Below are 19,088 nucleotides of genomic sequence, written 5' to 3'. Positions count from 1 at the left end.
CAACTTCCTGGCTAACTTTCCTGTCCTGGCACCGAAAGAATTTCTGAGAGCAATATTTATGTTTGCAGAGGTACAAATGAAGTATATTCAAAAGTGCCTTTGTAAAATCCACACAAAGTATCAGAAGCCATGAAAAAGTAATGTCCAGACAACTGTGTGATTAAATGTTACTCAACAGATGAATTAAATCCTCTTTGGACTTCTGTTTCTCAGGAAAGGAACTCCTAAGGCTGTAAAAAAATTATTGCATAAGGAAAGAATATAGAAGATGATTATTTTTTGGATATAAAATGTGCCTGTGAAGGCATTGTTTTAATTTCTTGTTTGATAACTATTTATATTCTTACCAAATTATTTGTCATTTCCAATATATTACAGTGTAATTAACAATAATGTAGGTAGTTATTTTAAACTATTTTGCTAACATAGTAATCATTTTATTTACTCCTATTTAAACATATATATTCATTTTGGGATCTATAATTTACTTTTCCCTTTTAAAATATATTCCATTGCCTTTCTCTTTTGGATTTTTTCTATTTTATTTTAAATTTAATTTTGATGAAGAGTTACTAAATCATTAGAAATTTTGCCAACAATATTCTGTCAAAATCAAGGTATCCAAAATATAATTTAAAGTCTAGAAAAATATACATTCTTCTTGAAACCTAGCCTTTCTTACCCATTTTTAGTAACTTTGTGTCTCTATGTCATACCAGTTATAAAGTGAATCAGTGATCAACTCCATCCAAATCAGAAACTAGCAATAGTTATTCATGATCATACCATCACCCTGGGAAGATTTCTGAGCTCTGAGCGATTTTGTTTTACCCTGAAGAACAAAAAAGTTACCACATAAACAAAACCAGAGTCGAAATCACGCTAAGGACTGCAATACTGATGAGGAAGACAGTTACAAATATCTACTCCTCTGGAGCTATGTAGAAGCTATATTGAAGGTGAATCAAAGCTCCTGGTGAAACCCAACAGGCTTGGGAATTTGAGGGAAGAAAAAGAACACACAGATAATCCAAAATCATTTATGTCTTCCTACTTTGAGTGAATAAGCATATATTGAAACACTTTTAAGTTTAGAGTACCAACCATGAGCCTTAGTAAAATGGCTACAGCATAACTGTTGGCATCAAGGAGCTTTCAAATTAGTAGGAGAGTACATAAGCATATACAACCTTTTATTTAAAACAAAACAAAACTTCAACGTATTTCTGACCCTGAAAAAATTTACCTGCTACATTGTCTATCCTACCAGCATAGCTAGGGAAAGGGGTTTGAACCCCACAATCTATGATTATACATCAGTTATTGGAATCCTGACGGGCTTGCCTTTTAATTTTATCTGAAGGCATTAACCTATTTTGAAGCAAAACAAATTAAACTGTGTTAAAAATAACTATATCAGATGACACTCATTTTTTTTTTCTTTGACAAAGTTACTCTGGAAGAGAATAGGAGGGGCAGTGGGTGAGCTGTGACTCATGGCATCCCTGTGGACAACATGTCAGAATGAGGCCTAGGTGATGGAAAAATGCAGTGAGGTTTGTAACTGGTTGAATAGTCCTCCTGTTACGGTGCTAATAAATAGAATGATGACACCTTGGATCAAGGGTTTCTAATGGCCTAATTAGGACTCACTCTGTCCTTGGTAAATACATCCCTAGTCACTGTATGTGAATATTTCAATAGCACAGATATCTGATTTTTGGATTATTGATATGGATAGGAAACGCAAATGGAAAAAAAAAGGTGTTATTTCTAAAGACTGTCTCAAAAACTGAGTTATGGAGGGTCCAAAATCTCTCTCTCTCTGTGATCTTACCACATTCTTTGGCTTACTACCTGGGGAAGCACCAGCTTTCCCAGGTCATCAGAGAACTCCAATTATAATGACTATAAAGAAAAAAAGAACAGAATGCACATGACAATCCTAGCTGATGTTAACAATTAATGTTAAATATAAAGAAAAGAGGCCACTGGGGTGCCTGGGTGGCTCAGTCGGTTAAGTGTCTGACTTCGGCTCTGGTCATGATCTCACAGTTTGTTAGTTCAAGCCCCACATCAGGCTCTGTGCTCAGAGCCTGGAGACTGCTTCGGATTCTGTGTCTCCATCACTCTCTGCCTGTCCCTCCCTCTCAAAAATAAAATAAACATTAAAAAAATTTAGGGAAAGAAGCCATTGACAGGCATTGTAAGAGAGGGCAACACAAATCAAAGACAAAGAGATTTTCAAGAATGGAGACTTGATCCAATAGAACCAAATGAGACAAATCTATGAAAAACAAAACAGTAAAAATAGATTAAATTTGAACAGGCAATGTACCCAGTTATTGCTGTATAAAATACATGTATCACTAAGTAAAAATACACAAATACATAATTAAATACATAAATAAATAAAAGATACTCTTGTGAATTTCCTTTAAATGAATATGAGAGGCTATACATCTCCAAGAGATTTTTTTTTGCCTACTACATTGTAATTCTGTTTCCTTTATGGTCATCTGACAGATTGTATTATAGTTGCCTGAACTCCTTGACAATAATCAACATAATAAAGAAAATAACTTCATAATGACGAAAACAGCATCAACATTGCACCAGGATTATTTGGCAAGCATATTTCTACACATAAAATTTGCGTGACTTGTGCTGGCCTTTACTCCCAAATTTAGATTGTTCCTAGATGCTATGGAGCCAACAGATACAATGTAAATTCCACGAAGTATCTATTAAAGATGACTCATACTCTGCATGGTGAAAGGGCCTTTTGTGAAGAAAACACTATTTAGCTTCAATTATGAGAGCGTTTATCACATACCCTTTTTGAGCCAGGCCCTGTGTCTAGGTGCATTTTTTAGAGAGCTAATGGACTAACAGATATAGAGCAATGAAGTAACCATTTATAAACTCAAAGTGTGTTTAAATCCAACTGAATTCTATGGCTTTAATACTGAAGAGAGATCAGATGAAAAAGATGAAATCACCAATGGGCAACAGATTGCAGTCTTAATCTCTCTAGAGTGAGAAGTCCCTTTTTAAGTCCATTTGTCTATTGGACAAATGAAGAGGCACAGACTTTGAAATGTGGGTTTTGGCTAGAAATTCCTACAGACTTGTACCTCAAGGGCCAACATGAAATAAATTATTTTGAGTGGAATCAAAGGACCAAGCAACATAGAGATATTTGCCCTCACAGTCTGGATGAACAGAAGGCTCCAACCAGTACCATTCATAGAACCAGGTATAAGAGAGTCCTTTACTGAACTCCTTGACCTGAGTCTTAGGAAGCCTCATACTTTGCAGTACTTTCCTTGGAATTTTCTATCATCCCTCTCTGTTGCCTGGGAGAGACTGGGGCTGGCAGTGCTATCTGGGCAGGACTCTTAGCCAAGATTCGTACCTATGTGGGTCCAATCACTGAAAGCACTGTTTTTTGGTTTTTGGGGTTTTTTTTTAACCTTTCAGACCCTAGGACAAAAAAGGGAGGCAGTGCCATCCAGGCATGGTGTCTGATCCAACCAAACCATGTGGATTTGAGTCTCTGTTGCTTCCCTTCAGAGTGTATGCTCTCTACCTCATGCTTGGGGTCAACCAGATATCCCAGGGAGCCCAGAGACTTAGAGCCATGAGGTTGTTCTGGGCCACTGGCCTAACTCTGTTTCCAAGAAGGTGATCTGACAAGTGAACCACTCACTCCTGCTCTCTAGAATGATATTGTATGACATTGGACCACCAGATCCTTGTCCTGCTGATTTGGGGTTACTCAAGATGTTTATGTAGAAAGGGAGCTAGAAAAAAAATACTTTAGTGGAACACTCACATCCCACTGGTGGTCCTGTGTCCAACGATTCCAACTCCTCAAAGACCTTGCCAAAGTAAGAGTGATAGTGATGGCCCAGAGAACTTCATTGAAGGCGAGGATTTGGGCTTGGTGTTTGCATGCACAACTACAAGGTGGCCATTGAAAAGTGATAAGCAGTTTATTATCTGAGTAATCCTCTGAATCATGAAACTCAAGCCTTGTATTCCTGAATACCTCATGCCATGAGAGGGTGGAGCTAATGATATTCTCTTCATATTCTTAAAAGACCTCCTGGAGAGTGAGCAACCCCCCAGATTCCCACAGGCTAATGTTTCATATCAGGGGCACTCCTGCCATTTTAAGGACACATTAGAGTGTGTCTCTAATTTCTTCTCATTGAAGAATGCTTAGAATCCTTGTTCCCTGCCCAGTATATATCAGTTGCCCTTTGCAGTCACTCTGACATCTGAATATGCGCCTCTCTCTTCCAACCAACATACACAAATACTCATATTTCTCATGGAGATTGGTACAGTCTCCAGTTTACAACCACCGAAATATATAGAGCTGTGCAACAAAAATATAACTCAAGCCACAAATGTGAATCCCATATATAACATTACGAAAAGTAAAAGGAGACCAGTGAGATAAATTTCAATAATTATTTGTCTATATATCAGAAGTATTTCAACATGTAATCAATATAAAGTTATTGATTAGATATCTTATATTCTTTCTTTTAACACTACATTTTCAAAATCATATGTGTATTTCGTACTTGCAATACTTAATTTGGACTAGCCACATTTCAAGTGCTTCATAGCCCTGTGTGACTAGTAAATAAAATATTGGTATAGATGAATAGGTAGACATTCTTAAAACCCACACAGCCATATGAACCCACTACCAGCTGGGCAAAAATGAGGCAGACTCTCTCCAGATTCGGATGATCATTCATAAAGTAAGAGTTCATAAGCTGGTTTGGCTGACATCATCCTTAACAGAACCTGAAAATTCTTCTATGAAAGAAGGTTCTCACCCAGAAATGTTTTAGCTGGGCTAAAACAAATGCACATGACTAGACTTTTGCTCCTGCTTAAGGGTACTGTCCTACATGCGATGCTTAAAAATAATTGTACCTACTATGGCAATAAGTTTCATTTTCTATTGGCATTTTGAAGTAGGGTGTAGCCATAATTCTCTATTAAGTGCTCTATTCAAAGGATATTAGATTTTGAAGTATTCAGAGTATTTCCAAGCTCCTCGTGCTTTTTATTTTTATGGTTTTATTTATGGGAAACAATTCTAATATCTATTTTCCTGGGTCTAGCTTTGACTCACAGTATTCTTCTAGAACTTTCTTTGTTTCTCTCCCAGAGCTTTTAATTTTTTTTAATGTTATTTTTGCTAATTAAAATGTTGGGTTCTTAAAAACATTTAAATGATAATTTATACGTTCTTCTTTGCTCAGAAAAATATAAAAAGGCTGATTCATATAACCACTTGGTGGATGAAGTGTATCATTGTTTACTTAATGGGTCTACTTCATCAATCTCTATGTCCCCATCTGATCAAGAATTTCGTAACTTTTATGTGAATCATTCATTTTAGTTTTCACTTCAAGAAAACAATTTTAATGTTACTTGCAGACTGTGAATAATAATTTCTAGATATACAATAAGGCAAGTACACCGATGAGAGAAATAAAATATTCACACACCGTGAATAAATGGAAAATCTCACATTTAAAAATGAACCCCAAGAGTCCTTCAGTCAGCTAGTGGATGACTTTCCTAACGGTACCACCAATGAAATTCTTTCATAATAAAAAAAAAATTTTAAGTATTAATTGCACATGTGCATAATTGAATGAAGTAAATGTTTGTCCCTGAACTCAAAAGTATTGATTAGATCTAGACAGCAGTCAGTGTGTTTTCAATTAAAGAGGATTGTGTTACAATGATATAGTTCAGTAACAGAGTTACTAGGCTATGAGATTAACATTTATACCAATGCTCCAGAATTAATAGCATTGAGTATTATACATTGTTTGCTAAAATAAATTATGAAAAACAGTAACAATAAAATTTTTCACTGACACTTTAATAAGATATTACTTTTCACTAGAGAAACCATAACTTGGTCAAGCCCTGCAAATGTAAAGTCAGGAAATTACAGTGGCAGAATAGTAAAATTATCTTTAATAATTTTATTTATTGACATATTGGTGACATTTGTGTGGGTAGTAGTAGTAGTCTTTGTAAGAGTTGGTATTAGCTTAATTCTTTCTACCTAATATTGAGCTTAACTGGAATTGAAATCCCTTCCATTTAAAAAATATGTGTACTTTGGGGCACCTGGGTGGCTCAGTCGGTTAAGCGTCCGACTTTGGCTCAGGTCATGATCTCACAGCCCGTGAGTTTGAGCCCCGTGTCAGGCTCTGTGCTGACAGCTCGGAGGCTGGAGCCTGCTTCAGATTCTGTGTCTCCCTCTCTCTGACCCTCCCCCATTCATGCTCTGTCTCTCTCTGTCTCAAAAATAAATAAACATAAAAAAAAATTTGAAAATGTGTACTTTAACCCACTTAAAAATAGTGAACATTTTTTCACTTACCTTGACTTCATGTTTTTTGCATATAGTAAATACCAAAAAGAAAACAGAGTCCAGGATTAAGTTCTCATTTTTCAAGTGTAACAAAGAATTTATGAATTAACTATATGTTTATGGATCCTGGATGAAATAATTGCATTGTGAAATATGTAATTCTATTTGATGCCCAACATACTTTTCTTTCCTCTTCCTTTCCTTTCAAGGTTATGTATATTGCGTATTTTTCAGCACCAATAAAAATGACGCTACACCAAATAATTAGTGGCTTGCTGGGATAAGAACCATTCTTACCAAGATTTTTTGAAGATATAGGTTTTTTTTTCAGATATAATTATGAAATTTACAAAACAAAACTAACCTGCCAGAACATATGAAGTTCTGGAAGTAAGGCATATACTGAAGGATAAAGGAGTCAGCCAGGTAAGGAAAAGAGGGTGCCAGAAGGAGGATATGCAAACTCTTTAGACGTCAGCAAATACTTCTATAGTCTCTTGACTTAGAATTGAAGACATACACCCGATTGTGTTCATTGGGCTATCATTTATCCCATTTTACATCAAATATGTCAAATTTCAAATATTGAAAACAAATTTCATGCACTACACAGATATGTGCTCTTCTTTTTCATAAGAAGAAAAAGAGACCTTGAAGCTTGTATATTCCATGGAGTGTATATTCCATAGATTCTGTATTATGTCGAGGGTGGTATGAATAGTAGGTCAGTCGTTACCTTTTCTTTTCATTCTCTCAGTGTACGTTCATTTATGTACCCATGCCATTTTATGCATGTTGGTTTGGCAGTATAAGGACGATCTAAAAAAGAAAAAGAATTTGTGATACTGAGTAGTTGAACAAATAACTTTTAAAAATTTATTTTCAGAATTGACCCAGTGTATCCAACCTAACATGAATAGTTACTTTTTCACAGGAGGCTTTATGGAGACTGAAGCTGCTGCTCAGGAGTCCCTGGGGTTAGGCAAACTTGGAACTCAAGCTGAGAAGGATAGAAGACTGAAGAAAAAGTAGGTTTGGAGATTTTCTTCCTCTATTTTCTAACTTGCACTTACTCTTTATCATTTGTGGGGGAGTTAAAAAGACAGTCGTTGGAAACAATAGACTAAGGCCATTGTTGTTCTAGTATTCCCTAAAACTATTCAATTCTGGAGTTTTCTGGTTCTGCTGAGCTACGGTTTGAAATAGATGTACACATCTCTGACCTGTAGTAGAAATCGACAGTTTTCTCTAAGATACCAATGCATTGATTGCAAAAATCATATATATTTAAAATATTTGAATGTAGCCTTGTAAGTAATGTGATAATCTATTCGATATGAAATTCAGGGCTGAATTGGTATGATAAAAAGGGAATGTATACTATCCAACTTCGTGTTTCTTCTGACAATTAAAGTATCTCCTCTTATACAGGAGTATTTAAAAGAATATTTCCCTGACTGATTGAACATAAATTTATTTTAGACCCAGAGCAGATTGTTTTGCATCTGGCAGGAAATTATAGTGTATCTTTTCATTCATATATATAATATGGAACATTTAAATGACTTGCAAAATTGGCAAATGTTGAGTCTCAGCAGCTGTTAGAAAGCTAGTGGGGTCCATAAGTAACATATTTTTAAAATACAAAGTAACATTTTTCAGTGATGAACTAGTACCTATAGAACATGTTCTTTAAAAGCCAAAGGATTTCTCTCTTCCAGAATCTATTGGTGGGTTACTTCTTTTCCTCTCCTCCTTCTCATATATTTTATTACGTTGTGTTTGTAGTTTTTATGTTTACTTTCTTTCCTATGAAATAATATTCATTGCTCTAGTCATCATTATTGTAGCAGATATGCTCATGGGGTTATAGTATTCAGTGTAATCAACTGACTTCATATTTTGCCTTCTCATTTGCTTTACAGATGTTTACTAATAATGAGGAAATACAGACTTGCAAGTTGTAGAAAAGCTCACTAGCCTAATTATTTCACTAATTTTCTACATAGTCCATAATACATATCCAATGTATAAATATATCCAATATATATATTATATTTATATACACATATATATCCAAATTTAATAGAAATACTGTGCAGAAAAAAATTACCTTGAGAAGATTATTTCTTGAATATAGCCAACTGCTCGGTGTTATTCAATACTAGTAGATATTTCTTTTTTCATTAGTGATCACTAAATGTATAATTAAATATTATCACAATCTGTTTGAAATGTCTTACCTTTATTTATTACTATCAAGGAATTTTTTATTCAATTTTTTGCCTCTTTATTGAGAAACCATTCTTCTAAAAAATCTTCTTTTGATAAAGTCTTTACAATTTATTTCAAGTGTAAAGAACTTTCAATTTTATTTATTCAAAATTACTTTAAGTCTAAAGGAATAAGAGTGATTAAAGCCCAGCCTGGCTAATGAACTTGTTTTATTTCACTTAAAGGTTAATTTTCATTTCTCCTATAATGAAATACTTACATATAATGGCAATTTGGCCTGTTTTCACATTGCATGCAAGGATGATATTGAGGCAAACAACATAGTTCGTTGGTTGTTTATGGAACCAAATTAAATGTCCTTTTCAACAGCCACTAAAATTAAACATTCCAATTATGCAGGATTTAAACAATAATATATTTACATTTTATCTCTTTCTGTTGGATTGACTTAATGTTAACTTTATGGAATTATTTCCCAAATCCTGACTACCCTCATAGTCAGAAACCAGTTTTAATTCTGGACTTAGTTTGAAGATTTTACTGTACTTGATTTTTGAGTGTTATTTTGCAATATGTTTTGGCAAAATATAATTTTATAATGTGTTAAATAAAATACTGGCCTTTAATATTAAGAAGAATAATAAGAAAATTCTATAATATAATAATAACATTTCTCAGTACAATTATTTCTTATAGAATAATAGTATTTGGGTTAAAATGGATCCAACAAGACAAGGCAGAGTTAATTAATGGAAGGACAGGAGTATTTCTGGTATTATTGATTATTCCATGTGTATAAATATGTAACCAGTATTTATGAGATGTATGTAAGTGCTAATACTTACTCAGGACTTGGATGACACTATGCCTTAGTTTCTGGATTACCAAAATCTCATCTAATGAGTTTTATAAGCTAGACAAAATAAATTATTTCATGTTTATTAGTCTTTCAAGATGGAGGAAAAAATCAAATACATTTTATTGAAAAATAAACAAAAGCAAAAATGAGGTAATTTCTTTCAAAATTTTGAACAATTATAGTTTATGTGCATAGTCGCAATGACTGTGGCTTCCTGCCAATTGTTTATCTACATTCTATCCGTTGACCAAGCCAAATGATGTTTCTAGCATGAAGTCTAGCATGAAGGTCTAGCATTAACTTAGACCTATGTTCACTGCCCCAAAATTCCTATCAGAGCTTCCTTAGTCTCAATGGTAATAAGCAGAGCTGAATAAAAATCTTATTTTCAACTTTACTAGCGTATCAGGTATCTACAGTTGACAATCTGTGAATTTAAATTTAATTGAGAGAAATCTTATCTAAAGAAGTTAGTTATGACACATTTTTTTAAAAAAACCCATATGTGGGAGATACTTACAGAGAACAGCACGCAAGATAGTCCAGATTCTTGCAAAGTTCAGAAATTTGTAATGTTGGCACTCTCAAACAAAGGTCTAATTTGAGGCACATTTGCGATCCAGTATATTCAACATACATAGGTTAGGACAGCTTACTGGCTCTGTGTCCCTACTTCATTCTTTTACTCTGCTTTGTGCTGTAGGCATTTGTTTTTCTTATATTTCTAGTTATTTCCCTATGATCAGAAATAGGAATAGGACAATACCGGATCTGCGAAAGCACCCACTTTCAAGAAAATCTTGCCAACCTTTCCCTTCCTGAGTTGGGTGACTTGAGTTATCACTCAGGTGCTATCCCATCGAACTCAGTCTCACCTAGGCCTGAAGTTGATCTACTATTGTTCTGCCTGGTTTGCTTTTACTATGCCTTATCTTTACTACACTTTCCTTTAAAGCTTTAATTGCATCCATTGTTCCAGCAGGTTGATAGAGGGTACAGTTAATACCTACAATGATTGTGTCAAGCTGAAACTCATCTAGTAATTCTTTGAGTACTTCACATTAATTTTTCTGGTCTTCCCCATTAAAATTTGACCAGTTTTTCCATAGCCTCATGGTATAGCTCTCCTAATCTTTAAGCATTGAGTCACTTAGTACTCTCAGTATGTTCTCTTCATATTAAAATTGTGATTCTTGTAGTTTTCTTGATGTGGGCTGCTTCCGGAGTGTCACTCTCTGAGATCTTGTCCATCATCCTTTGTTTGATTTCAGTGGACTCCAAGCACCTTCTCTGACTCAACACATACTAAATGGCATTACCATTTCTAAAATTCACATTATGATCAACTAGACCTGAGAATTCCACCTCTTCCCTTTTGTAACTGTCACCCTGATATTTAAGAACTTATTTCCCTTTCTTAGCTCTCCAGCTAATGTTTTAATCTAAGACCTACAGCTACTTGCTCAAAGTGGCCAACTGAAGCCAGCCACGCAAATACAAAAGGTAATTGTGTGGCATGATAGAAACTATTGCAAGGTCACAAACTTACATGGTCTGGCTCATAAAAACCTGAATTTCTTTTTATTGTTTTCTCTGAGCATAATATTTTTATTGAAGTGTAATTAACATAAAATATTATATTAGTTTCAGGTGTACAACATATTCCAAGTTGAGAATCTATTTGATGATAGACAAAGGAGTCAGGCAATTAGAGATCAAAATGTCAGCTTTATCACCAAATTGTTAGAATATGACTTAAGTATATGGCAAAAAAGGGGTGGTTTCCTAAAACTGAACCCCAAAATTCAACAAATTTACCTGACACAGAAAAAGCTGGGTTGTCACAGACTTGCAAGGTTTACAAATATAATCCCCACTTCTCCTTGAAAATAGCATCTACAGTATTGTGATTTTGTAAATGTGTCTCTCTAGAATCAAGGACTATAAACTTACAAGGAAAGAAATGAAAGTTTAGGTCATTAGCATCTAAAAGAATTTTTAAAGTGTCAATGTTAGTGTATTTGTATTAATATCTCATCATATTTCTTGTCTTTATTTTCCTGGAATATATTTAGCTGACAATTTCCCATATCACCATTTCTAGAAACATGATGTTGGGTGTGTGGCAACCTTCCTGAGTCCTTAGAGATCTGGAAATATATTTTACATCTAAAATTCGTTGATAATGGCCAGAAGTGTACAACTATTGGTTGAAAGTAATTTCTCTCAAAACTTTAAAGCTACTGTTCTTCTTGCCTCTAGTTATATCTAATGTCAATTAGTTGTCACTTTTGTATATAACATGTAGGGCTTCTTCTCTCTCTCTCTGAACATGTTAAGATTTTTCTCTTCGGGGTTCAGAAATATCATAAGCATGTTTCCATTCAAATATTTTTTGTTTCATATTTTTACTTTATACTTGCAATCTGGAGACTTGTTAACCTGAACTGTTTTACATGTACTGACTTTTAAAAATTTCATTTTTAGGCTCAACTTTACTTCCAAGAAGCTTATTTTTAGAGACTTATGACATTAAAGATGAACTTGTTTGTTTCAATAGTAATGTACCTAATTCTCATGACAGTCTTTGATAGTCAGTGAACATATTAAAATTGACAGAATACCCTGTAAATGGATACATATCTCCAGATATATATGTTCTGAAGTCTTTATCCTAATTTTTATCTGCTGATTTTCCTCCTGCGCTTTTACACGGTATATGTTTTTTTGAAACGTGCATGTATACTGAAATCTTTTGTACCTTGAGACTAAAACTGAAAAGTACCATATAAATATTAATACACTAATTTATCATTTTCACTCTTTAGCTATAATGTAGGTAATTTATTATTATTATTGTGTTAGATATGTTATATTCTTCCAAATGGATATCATTGCTAAATGAATATGGATTTGAAATCAATTTTTCAACATCATTAAAATGAAATTAACATTCCAACTCAGCTATCAGTAGCATCCTCCAGAGAAGCAGTTTTATCCTTGAAGCATGGCAGTCATAGTTAATCACTACCAATGAATCTTTATGTTAGAACTTCAAAGACATAAAAGCGAAGCTCTATAGATTTAGTTAATTTATTTCCATTGCAGTCCTAAGGGTCTTCCTCAGTGCATAATCTTTAATGTGTTTTGAGACTCGGCACTTTTAATCTTTGGCATTTGGAAGGTTCAGAGTTTGCATATCTCTAAGTAAAATAAATATCACTGAAAATATTCATAATTAGAGGTATCACATAAATTCCACTACATTCTCTCATTTAATAAATATTTATTAAGTGTCTGTGTGCCAAGTTAAACTTATAAATGAATTGCATTCCAGAGGTTAGTTTGTATGACATGTGTTGGAAGCTTTGAATACATTTTCCCTTCGAAGTAGTGCTATATATATTGAAGGTAAATGTCTTTGCTTCCTCCTCAAAAATCTTTTTTGTAAGCCTGTTATAGGAATTGAATCTGACTAGATAAAGCAAAAACGAGAATTCATGGTAGGTTATTAGAGTATCAGAGATTTCAGAAACAACAGAGCCAGCACACCTCCAAAATTTCAGCAGTAAGAGATTATGAAATATTTCTGCAGAGTGTTATCAAGAATTCATATTTTCTTTCTTTCTTTTAATGTTTATTTATCTATTTCCAATAGAGAGAGAGCATGAGCAGGGAAGGGGCAGAGAGAGGGAGACAGCAGATCCGATGTGGGCTCTGAGCTGTTAGCTCAGAGACCAGTGTGGAGCTCAAACTCACAAACTGTGAGATCACGACCTGAGCCAAAGTCAGAAGCTTAACCGACTGAGCCGCACAGGCACCCCAAGAACTCATATTTTCTGTGTCACCTAAGTCCAAATTTTAAATTCCTAGGTGAAAGCATGTGATTGGCTTAGTGAGGAACAGATATGTGTGCTTGGGTCAATCAGTTATAGTCATAGGTTTGTTTTATACAGACATGACTGCAAGGGGAACATCTGGGGACTCAACTCAAAAGGATCTAACAAAATAAAATACTTCAGAACCCAAACCTAATGTTCTCAATATTTCTCTGGGAAATGTGTCTCGATTTCTTACTCGAAACTTCACAAGTATGTCTTCTCTACCTGCACTGAGCTAGCACTAACATTGCCTTGCCATCTGATCCTATGTAGCCGTCTGACTCCAACCATGGACAATTGTGAAAAATTCCCTAAACCTAAGAAAATAATAATATCTGAAGGCTAAAGGCCAAAATGCATTGATTTTTTTTAGGAAAAATAAAGCTAAGGAAAATCCAAGTGTTTTTATAACTAACTATATTTAGATATATTTTATCTATTTGAAGGAAGGAAAAGAATTCAGAATGAGTAGAGCTGCTGTTTTGAGCCAACAGTGCAATGTTCATAGATCAGAATAAGTAGAACAGAAGCGCTATATAGTCCCTATACTTTCTGCTCAGGGGAAACATTTATGATATGGAATGATTAAAATAAAAATTAGTAATAGGAAATTAAAACTTAAGATAGCTACATATACTAGAAGAATGATCTCCTTTTCTAAATAAGTCCATATCATTTGTCTTTACTGAAGTATATCCTAGATTAATAGAATACACAAATGATCATTTTTTACTCATTCCCTTAATGCCTATTATGTCCCAAGAACTGTGTTGGAAACTACTGATATTCAAATTGCACAGTTCCATTTTTCAGAGCACTTGTAGAAATACAGATGTGAAAACAAATAATTGCACTTAGGTATTTCAGAGGCCATGATCCTTTCTCTAAATCACTAGTCTTTGAACAGAATAAAAAAAAAGTGCCGCAAACCTAAAGCTACCTAATGTTTTTATTTCAAAGTTGTTCTCCAAGCTAGGGACTGCTCACCTCATTCTTAATTGCCAAAATAAATCTATAATATTTATTAGATTATTTTTGATCAGTAAGAAAGGAGATTATTGATTACCAAGAGTAAACGGAATCCTTTAAGAATAAACTGTGCCCTTAAACTTTTCAAACATTTTCTAGACGTGTAGAGGAGGAAAAAATACTGTAGGAACACCATTTATTGAGTTCAGCAAGGTATTTAATTTACTTCTAGACACAAGATTGGATTGAAACTAACAAAATGGGTTTATAACTGATGAAACCATTGTAACCGAAGGGGCTGAACAAAAGAACTGGTGAGGACTAAGTAAAATAGAAGGTGACAGACTCAGTTCTTTCACAGGTGACTTAAATAAGAGTATCAGATTTGTGGAAGAATGAAGCTGGAAGACATAGTTAAATATTTAGATAAATTATTTTATTTAAGGAAGACCTTTACATAGAGGTCCAAATCTAACAAGATAAAGTTTAATAGGGGTGTTTATATAATTCTACATCCAATTTTGCGACTCTACTTACTGGTTACTTGTGTATGGGGGATATGGTATGCCTGTAGGTATAGAGGGATCTTAACTGCAACTCCTAAGATCTCTGTTTCTACAAAAAAGACAAGTTAGCAATGTCTAGCAAGGGGGTTAATGATTTTCAATATCGATAAAAGCAATGGATAGGGCCAAAATTCTATGTACTGCTCAGATTATAGTTGGATATTGTGTTAATTTCTGGGAAATATACTTTAAGTGGATATATTCAAACCAGGATATGTTCCAAGGAACATGACCAGTATAGCAAGATTATATCAAACATGTCTTCAAGGTATGCTAGAAATAATTAGGAATGTGTGGGGTATAAACAACAGAGATCCAGATTCTGCCAAGAGAAAGAACTCTCAAGTAGAGAAGAAATCCTAAGAAAATAATAGGAACTAGGGCAGTGACTTCTACTCAGATGACCAAACCAGAAAACTAGGCTTCATCTTTGCCCTTGGTCGTCCTTGTCCTTATTCTTCCTTTGTGTACCTCTGTGCACTTCTGTATACTCTTGCTCCATATACTATCTCTTTAAAATCTCTCAAATGTATTGGTTTTCTTCTTTCCTTTTTCAGACCATCATACTAAAACCATGATACATTCTTGCCTTCCTGTAATCCGTTCTTTGTACTTCAGCTAAAGAGATCTATCTAAATTATATTTCTGAACTTGCCTAGAATCCCTCAGTTGTTATCTAGCTTCTCTAGGATAAATTCCAGATGACTTTATATGGCCCATAAATCCCTGCATCATCTGGTTCCTATTTATCTCACCAGCCTTATCTCTCTCTACTTCCCATCTTGTATGTTATTGTCTTAATATACTTAATATCTAATACTTGTTTGTAATTACCCCGTTCCATTTTCCTCCTCATTCTTTGTATAGTAATGATAATTATTATATATGTAATAAGAATTTGATAATCACATTGAGCAGTTACAGTATTCTAGGTACTATACTACATATTTTCCATGTATTATCTTTTAATTTTCACAAAGCCTTTGAGGTAGATTTTCCTCCACCTATGAGGAAACATAGCCCTCCAGGCACTGTACGATACAAGAGTCTGGATCTCTTGACTCCAGCCTTTTTCTAAATTATTTGGGATCTCAGGGTAAAGCTGCAATTTAAAGTATGTAGTTGTTTGTCAGCTGCACCTTTATATCTTATATATTTGAATGGTTTATATAGGGAGTCAAAAGAGAATCCTTCACCCTCTTCATACTCCGAAAAGAGTAGCATATTTTTTTTCCGGAGGATAATTAGTTTGTCATCTGACCTTATCCCCTCTTTCAACATGAGCAATAAATATATTCAAGCCAAACTGTTTTTTTTAATACTGGGAAGAGGAGATAGTTTCAACGCACAAAATGTAGCTGTGTTATAAAATTGCTTTTTTTCATATAATTAGCCACACATAATATCTCAAAGTTTGATGTAAGAATGGTAATGAGCACTTACAAATAAGCTATGTAAGAAATTTAAATGTGTGCTTGAATCAATCTTACACAATTCATTCCAATAAAACTTAAAAAGTTAGTATCGAATACCAAGGATAATTAAGCTCCTTTTTTAGAAGAAAAAAAGTCACTAATTAGGGTACCTTTAAATATACTGCTGACATCTTAATCTGGAAAGAATTCTCCACATTTGTTTCCACAAATATAGGATCTTATATTGGCTCTGCATAGGTTTTTCATAAGGTCTTTGAAGATGCTCTCTCTTCCCACAGTTATTTAAAATTAACCACCTATCAAATAAGATTCTCTTCTTTGTTTCTACATTTCTAAGGAGAGCAGTGATTATCTGTATCTTATTTCCAGAGTTTTATTTTAAAAACTAGTTCTATATGTCCCCTAAAAACATATGTATGGATATATGTATATTTTATGTACATGTATGTAAAAATACAAAGAAATGTCTTTGTTTCAGATTTTACAGAACCACAACTTCAACTGTGTTTGACTGGGTTAGATTTGCTAGGCAAATGAACAAAATTCTTAGAATAAAGATTTCTTAACCTCTTTAAAAGAGTCTCAAAAATCTCTAACTATTTGAAATCAGTATTAACTTGATTTTTTTTCCTTCTAATTTTTCCTTTAAATTTTAGGCTAACATAGTATAATATTGATTTCAGGAACAGAATTTAGTGATTCATCATTTACATACAATACCCAGTGCTCATCACAACATGTGCCCTCCTTAGTACCCATCACCCATCTAGCCCATTCCCCCACCCACCTCCCTCCAACAACCTTCAGTTTGTTCTCTATAGGAATGAATCTGTTATGGTTTGCTTCCCTGTCTCTCTTTTCCCCTTTCCCATATGTTCATCTGTTTTGTTTCCAGAATTCCACATATGAGTATTTGTCTTTCTCTGACTGACTTATTTCACTTAGCATAATACACTCTAACTCCATCGACTGATGAATGAATATAGACGATGTGGTATATATGTACAATGGAATATTACTCAGCCATCAAAAAAGAATGAAATCTTGCCATTGCAATGACACAGATGGAACTAGAGTGAAATCAGTATTAACTTTAAAGAAAAGTTATTTCTGCAGTAGCGTGATGATGAACCATACTGAAAACTTCTGAACCATTTCCTTTCATTTATAAAGATCACTAGAAATATGCTTGACTATTTATTTTCTTTTTTTTTTTTCTTTTTTTTTTTTAAATTTTTTTTTTCAACGTTTATTTATTTTTGGGACAGAGAGAGAGCATGAACGGGGGAGGGGCAGAGAGAGAGGGAGACACAGAATCGGAAACAGGCTCCAGGCTCTGAGCCATCAGCCCAGAGCCCGACGCGGGGCTCGAACTCACGGACCGCGAGATCGTGACCTGGCTGAAGTCGGACGCTTAACCGACTGCGCCACCCAGGCGCCCCTGACTATTTATTTTCAATGTGTCCCATGTCTTTATACATGAAGTAGACCTTTCCATCACCCTGTGGTGCCCTAACATCCACATAGATCACCCACTCACAATTTAATCTGTAAGTGTCATGGCTTCCAATGCCATTCTCTACTGAAGTCAGACACCTTCCATGGTCATATTCTATATCATCTCATCTCCTCCAAATCACTCTTATTCCAAAATTACTAATTCTTACTAATTCAAACAGATCATTCCTTCCTAACCATAGTCTTCTCCTCTCAGCTTTGCTTTGTCATTTTCGTCAACTATCATTCTTCTTAACTTCTATCCTTTCCCAGCACAGTTGCCCCTTTCTGTTCTCTCCTTGCTTCCTATTTAGCTTAGATTCCATGTCCATGATTTCAACACACTCAAAAATTCCTCATTTTTTTTTTTTTGCTCTTCTTTCATTTGGTTGTATCCACATGCCACTATTGCTGCCACCAATGAATTTTCTTTCTCTATGTCTACAACTGAACACCTTTATGCTGCTGGAGAACATGATAGTACAAGACTTCGGGCCAGCTTCCTTTGGCATTTCATCAGTGCCCTGTAATTACAGTATTTTTCTCTTACCAATCTTGTTTCTACTCCTTGAAACTTTTGTTAGAGAACTCCACTGTTCTCAAAGCTGCATCCTCTGCAGATGAACTCACATTCTGCTTTAGAGGGAGAGAAGGAAGAAACCATCTGAGTGCCCTAAATTATTTGCTGCCAAATGCATACTAACACTAGCCCCTCTTTTGTTTTATTGCAGGAAACTAGGATACTCTCTTGCTTGAGTGCTCATCTCTTCCCAGTCTCTCAGTCATGTTGTGCTGACTTCTTATTTGCTCTTATACTTTCAAATTCTGCTCTCTTCTTTAAACATTCTCAGGTTTCACCTATTACAGGAAATCCTTTCTTTATTCTACTTTTTCACATCAGTTGCTACCCATTCACTCCTCAATCTGGTATTAATAATTGATTTTAAAATCTTTCTGAGTCACCAATTTGAACCTTAAGAAGAGAGAAGCAATCACATTTCACATATGAAGCTCATGTAGTGAATTATGTATCATGTGAAGTTTTAACATTCAAAGTTGACTAGTTTATAAACAGGAAATGGCCCATTCATGTAGTAAGAGATCTAGAAGATTAAAATGAGACATCTGAACAGTTTCAGGCACCATTTTGGAAAAAAGACAGATGTTCGCTGGTAATGTCTACTTGTGTCTGGATGTATGCTGATGTTCCCAAGGAAAACA

The 19,088-nt window shown here is 34.5% G+C and overlaps 1 protein-coding gene across 5 annotated transcripts in view; it reads left to right on the top strand.

The window, feature by feature from the left end:
- The window catches only part of PPFIA2 (PTPRF interacting protein alpha 2), a 473,921-nt gene that overhangs the window by 407,942 nt on the left and 46,891 nt on the right, over positions 1-19,088 (top strand). For all 5 annotated transcript variants that reach the window (XM_047065813.1, XM_047065810.1, XM_047065809.1 and 2 more), the window contains one exon: positions 7,359-7,452. In XM_047065813.1, coding sequence (XP_046921769.1) covers positions 7,359-7,452 — 94 coding nt within the window. The remainder of the gene's footprint in view (positions 1-7,358; positions 7,453-19,088) is intronic.

Source organism: Lynx rufus, unplaced genomic scaffold, assembly GCF_022079265.1.
Source record: "Lynx rufus isolate CCGP_SWC_20201006 ecotype Redwood Valley unplaced genomic scaffold, mLynRuf1.p SCAF_7, whole genome shotgun sequence".
NCBI classification, from domain to species: domain Eukaryota; kingdom Metazoa; phylum Chordata; class Mammalia; order Carnivora; family Felidae; genus Lynx; species Lynx rufus.
Note: the sequence above shows the minus strand (reverse complement) of the source record. Positions and strands in the feature narration are given on the sequence as shown.